General features: G+C 50.6%; 1 protein-coding gene across 2 annotated transcripts in view; it reads left to right on the top strand.

Annotated features, from left to right (window-relative positions):
• Positions 1 to 5262: 5262 nt before the first annotated feature.
• ST14 (ST14 transmembrane serine protease matriptase) overlaps positions 5263 to 6000 on the top strand; it is a 39952-nt gene continuing 39214 nt past the window's right edge. For both annotated transcript variants that reach the window (XM_055581167.1, XM_055581166.1), the window contains exon 1: positions 5263 to 5442. In XM_055581167.1, coding sequence (XP_055437142.1) covers positions 5362 to 5442 — 81 coding nt within the window. In that variant the 5' untranslated portion in view covers positions 5263 to 5361. The remainder of the gene's footprint in view (positions 5443 to 6000) is intronic.

Genomic DNA, 6000 nt, shown 5'->3' with positions numbered 1-6000 from the left:
TTTGATTCTTACACTAATACAGGCAAAAAGAATCCGCCTGCAATGCGGGAGACCTGGGTTTGATCCCTGGCTTGGGAAGATCCCCTGGAAGAGGGAAAGGCTACTCACTTCAGTATTCTGACCTGGCAAATTCCATGGACGGTATAGTCCACGGGGGTCACACAGAGCTGGACACGACTGAGTGACTTTCACTTTCACTTTCTAATCCAGGCAAAGGTGGGTAAGAGCTTGAAGTGAGATCCTCTGAATGGAGAGGAAAGAGAGGCTGCTACACATCACCCACTTAAGAGAGACTTGGTGAGGTCTGGAACAAATTACATATGAGATGCAAAGGAGGGTGGAGAGTCAGAGATGACTCCCCGGTCTGGAGCCTAGGAGAATGATCATATTATAACTGGAGGAAACAGTGCAGGATGGACAAGTCTGGGAAGGATGTTCGGAGCTTCCTGACTGCAAGTTCAGTTCAGTTCAGTTCAGTTGCTGAGTCGTGTCCAACTCTTTGAGACCCCATGGACTGGAGCACGCCAGACTTCTCTGTCCATCATCAACTCCTGAGCCTACTCGAACTCATGTCCATCGAGTTGGCAATGCCATCCAACCATCTCATCCTCTGTCGTCCCCTTCTCCTCCTGCCTTCAATCTTGCCCAGCATCAAGATCTTTTCAAATGAGTCAGTTCTCTGCATCAGGTGGCCAAAGTATTGGAGTTTCAGCTTCAGCATCAGTTCTTCCAATGAATATTCAGGACTGATTTCCTTTAGGATTGACTGGTTGGATCTCCTTGCTGTCCAAAGGACTCTTAAGAGTCTTCTCCAACATCACAGTTCAAAAGCATCAATTCTTCAGCACTCAGCTTTCTTTATAGTCCAACTCTCACATTCATAGATGACTACTGGAAAAACCATAGCTTTGACTAGACGGACCTTTGCTGGCTGCAAAGGAGGGCTTTTATTTTGTTTACTCTTGTCTCCCAGTACCTAGAGCAAGACTCAGCACACAGTCTGTGCTCAGTATTACTTGTTGGTTGTGTAATACCAGTAGAGTATGGAGAAGTTCCCAAAGAACTGTTAATGCCAGATTGCCACTCTTTTGTAATATCAGTGCTAGGAAGGCAGACTTGCTGCTGCTGCTAAGTCGATTCAGTCGTGTCTGACTCTGTGACACCCCATAGACGGCAGCCTGCCAGGCTCCCCCATCCCTGTGATTCTCCAGGCAAGAATACTGGAGTGGGTTGCCATTTCCTTCTCCAATGCATGAAAGTGAAATGTGAAAGTGAAGCAACTCAGTCATGTCCAACTCTTGGTGACCCCAGGGACTGCAGCCTACTAGGCTCCTCCATCTATGGGATTTTCCAGGCAAGAGTACTGGAGTACTGCCATTGACTTACCTCCTTTTTAAGTTATTTTAACAATGCAGGGCATGTTGGCTTTGTGGGGTTTAAAAAATATTTATTTGGCTTCGCCAGGTCTTAATTGCAGCATGTGGGATCTAGTTCCCTAACCAGGGATCGACCCCAGCCCCCTGAATCTCAGCCACTGGACCACCAGGGAAATCCCAGATCTACCTCCTTGAAACCACAAGATAAGTTGCTGAGAAAGTGTAGAGGAAAAAGAGACTGAAAGAGAGAGCTTTAGGAACCTTGATGTTTAGGGGCAAGAACGTAGGACTACAATCCAGGGAAGGTGGGCATTGGAGGCCTGAATCAGGTAAGGTGGGCATTGGAGGTCCGGATCTATGGGTATCAGATGCTGCGGATGGGTGATGGAGCCCAGGACAGAGAGGAGGGCACGGGGTTGAGGAACTTGGGGAGAGCTGGGCGGGCAGCTGCTGGCAGGAGGGACCGAGGGCAGTGGCTGGAGCGGCAGGCTGGCCCAGGGGCAGTCCTGGGTTTTGTTTGGGTTCTGTTATTGCATAGGAACCTGGAATGTCAGGTCCATGAATCAAGGCAAATTGGAAGTGGTCAAACAAGAGATGGCAAGAGTGAATGTCTACATTCTAGGAATCAGCAAACTGAAATGGACTGGAATGGGTGAATTTAACTCAGATGACCATTATATATATCTACTACTGTGGGCAGGAAACACTCAGAAGAAATGGAGTAGCCATTATGGTCAACAAAAGAGTCCAAAATGCAGTACTTGGATGCAATCTCAAGAATGACAGAATGATCTCTGTTTGTTTCCAAGGCAAACCATTCAATATCACAGTAATCCAAGTCTATGCCCCAACCAGTAATGCTGAAGAAGCTGACGTTGAACGGTTCTATGAAGACCTACAAGACCTTTTAGAACTAACACCCAAAAAAGATGTCCTTTTCATTATAGGGGACTGGAATGCAAAAGTAGGAAGTCAAGAAACACCTGGAATAACAGGCAAATTTGGCCTTGGAATACGGAATGAAGCAGGGTAAAGACTAATAGAGTTTTGCCAAGAAAATGCACTGGTCATAACAAACACCCTCTTCCAACAACACAAGAGAAGACTCTACACATGGACATCACCAGATGGTCAACATCGAAATCAGATTGATTATATTCTTTGCAGCCAAAGATGGAGAAGCTCTATACAGTCAGCAAAAACAAGACCAGGAGCTGACTGTGGCTCAGACCATGAACTCCTTATTGCCAAATTCAGACCTAAATTGAAGAAAGTAGGGAAAACCACTAGACTATTCAGGTATGACCTAAATCAAATCCCTTATGATTATACAGTGGAAGTGAGAAATAGATTTAAGGGCCTAGATCTGACAGATAGAGTGCCTGATGAACTATAGAATGAGGTTTCTGACATTGTACAGGAGACAGGGATCAAGACTATCCCCATGGAAAAGAAATGCAAAAAAGCAAAATGGCTGTCTGGGGAGGCCTTACAAATAGCTGTGAAAAGAAGAGAAGCGAAAAGCAAAGGAGAAAAGGAAAGATAGAAACATCTGAATGCAGAGTTCCAAAGAACAGCAAGAAGAGATAAGAAAGCCTTCTTCAGCGATCAATGCAAAGAAATAGAGAAAAACAACAGAATGGGAAAGACTAGGGATCTCTTCAAGAAAATCAGAGATACCAAAGGAACATTTCATGCAAAGATGGGCTCAATAAAGGACAGAAATGGTATGGACCTAACAGAAGCAGAAGATATTAAGACGAGATGGCAAGAATACACAGAAGAACTGTACAAAAAAGATCTTCACGACCCAGGTAATCATGATGGTGTCATCACTGACCTAGAGCCAGACATCCTGGAATGTGAAGTCAAGTGGGCCTTAGAAAGCATCACTACAAACAAAGCTAGTGGAGGTGATAGAATTCCAGTTGACTTATTCCAAGTTCTGAAAGATGATGCTGTGGAGGTGCTGCACTCAATATGCCAGCAAATTTGGAAAATTCAGCAGTGGCCACAGGACTGGAAAAGGTCAGTTTTCATTCCAATCCCAAATAAAGGCAATGCCAAAGAATGCTCAAACTACCGCACAATTGCACTCATCTCACACGCTAGTAAAGTAATGCTCACAATTCTCCAAGCCAGGCTTCAGCAATATGTGAACCGTGAACTTCCTGATGTTCAAGCTGGTTTTAGAAAAGGCAGAGGAACCAGAGATCAAATTGCCAACATCCGCTGGATCATGGAAAAAGCAAGAGAGTTCCAGAGAAACATCTATTTCTGCTTTATTGACTATGTCAAAGCCTTTGACTGTGTGCATCACAAGACACTGTGGAAAATTCTGAAAGAGATGGGAATACCAGATCACCTGATCCGCCTCTTGAGAAATTTGTATGCAGGTCAGGAAGCAACAGTTAGAACTGGACATGGAACAACAGACTGGTTCCAAATAGGAAAAGGAGTTCGTCAAGGCTGTATATTGTCACCCTGCTTATTTAACTTCTATGCAGAGTACATCATGAGAAACGCTGGACTGGAAGGAACACAAGCTGGAATCAAGATTGCCAGGAGAAATATCAATCACCTCAGATATGCAGATGGCACCACCCTTATGGCAGAAAGTGAAGAGGAACTCAAAAGCCTCTTGATGAAAGTGAAAGTGGAGAGTGAAAAAGTTGGCTTAAAGCTCAACATTCAGAAAACGAAGATCATGGCATCTGGTCCCATCACTTCATGGGAAATAGATGGGGAAACAGTGGAAACAGTGTCAGACTTTATTTTTCTGGGCTCCCAAATCAGTGCAGATGGTGACTGCAGCCATGAAATTAAAAGACGCTTACTCCTTGGAAGGAAAGTTATGACCAACCTAGATAGCATATTCAAAAGCAGAGACATTACTTTGCCAACAAAGGTTCATCTAGTCAAGGCTATGGTTTTTCCTGTGGTCATGTATGGATGTGAAAGTTGGACTGTGAAGAAGGCTGAGTGCCGAAGAATTGATGCTTTTGAACTGTGGTGTTGGAGAAGACTCTTGAGAGTCCCTTGGACTGCAAGGAGATCCAACCAGTCCATTGTGAAGGAGATCAGCCCTGGGATTTCTTTGGAAGGAATGATGCTAAAGCTGAAACTCCAGTACTTTGGCCACCTCATGCGAAGAGTTGACTCATTGGAAAAGACTCTGATGCTGGGAGGGATTGGGGGCAGTAAGAGAAGTGGACGACAGAGGATGAGATGGCTGGATGGCATCACTGACTCGATGGATGTGAGTCTGAGTGAACTCCGGGAGTTGGTGATGGACAGGGAGGCCTGGCGTGCTGCGATTCATGAGGTCTCAAAGAGTCGGACACGACTGAGCGACTGATCTGATCTGGAGGTATTCTACGTGGGACCTGGATGTGGAACTAGGTGGGGAGAGTTTGAAGATGGAGGGAGGCAGGGACGGAGGGAAATCGTGGTGGGCCTCAGAGAGGCGGCTGGGAGGCTGTCTTCCAGCGGAAAGGGCCACTTGTAGGCGAGGAGGAGGGCAGGGGGGTTAAGTTTCGCCATCACTCGGTCCTTCCCGCAGCCTCTTCGGTGCGGGGCACAGTGCGAGCCGAGGGCCACCATGGGGCAGGTAGTCAGCCTGGCGGCTCCACCACCTTCAGGAGGTGGCCGTGCTTCCCGGTTCCCCAGGGGAGGAGGCAGCCGCGAGCCCGGTGGGTGGGGGCGGAGATGGGGTGGGGGCAGGGAAAGGGGGAGGGGAGGGGGCAGAGATGGGGGAGAGGGGCGGGGGCGAGGGTGGGGAGGGCACGGGCCGAGAAGGTGCGGCGGCGCGGCGGTCGGGGCGGGGCGACCCGGGAGCCACACCCTGAAACTACCTGCGCGCGACAGGAAGGGCCGGGCAGAGCCTAGGCGGCCGGAGCGCAGGGCCTGCGATCTGAACGAGGCCAGTCCCGCGCCCCGGCCCCGGCCTCCCGGCGATGGCTAGAGCCCCACGGCCTCCGGGACCATGAAGAGCGAGCGGGCGCGCAGGGGCGCAGGCGGCTCCGGTGACCTCGGCGCTGGACTCAAGTACACCTCGCGGCCGGAGGTGGGCGGCGCGGGCGCCGTCGAGGCGGGACGCGCGGGGGGTCGGGGGGCTCAGAGGGGCGGCCGGGGGGGCCAGGGAATCGGCGGGTGGGAATCGGGGGGTGTTTGGGCGCTGGGGGGACCAGGGGGACCGGGGAACCGCCAGCGCCGCGCTTGTCTCGGCCGAGGGAGCCGCTGCGCTGCCGGTTTGTGGCCGCGGCGCCGGCCCGACAGGTGGAATTTCCTGCTTGGCGGGTGCCTGGCCGGACCTTCAGCTCAGCCCCGTGGTCCCCTCCCCCGGCCCTCTCCCCCACCCCAACCCCGGGCAGTTCCCTGGCCTGGAAGTGGACTCGTCTCGGCACCTGGTTATCTCCGCGCTGTCCCTGCGCCTCGGTAAGGAAGCCGCGGCGCAGGCTGCGAGCGGGGCTTTGGGCCGGGTAGGGAAGTTTCCAGGCGGCTCTGGCGTTCTGGAATCCTTGGTCTCTGCGGGAATTTGCTCTTGTCTTGCTGGTCAGAAGGCATCAGAGCCCCCCCTGGCAGAGGGCAACCGGGAGCCCAGAACTTCGGTTGCCATAGAACC

Source organism: Bubalus kerabau, chromosome 5, assembly GCF_029407905.1.
Source record: "Bubalus kerabau isolate K-KA32 ecotype Philippines breed swamp buffalo chromosome 5, PCC_UOA_SB_1v2, whole genome shotgun sequence".
Taxonomy (NCBI): Eukaryota; Metazoa; Chordata; class Mammalia; order Artiodactyla; family Bovidae; genus Bubalus; species Bubalus kerabau.
The sequence above is the reverse complement of the archived record's forward strand: the minus strand, read 5'-3'. Positions and strand labels throughout refer to the sequence as shown.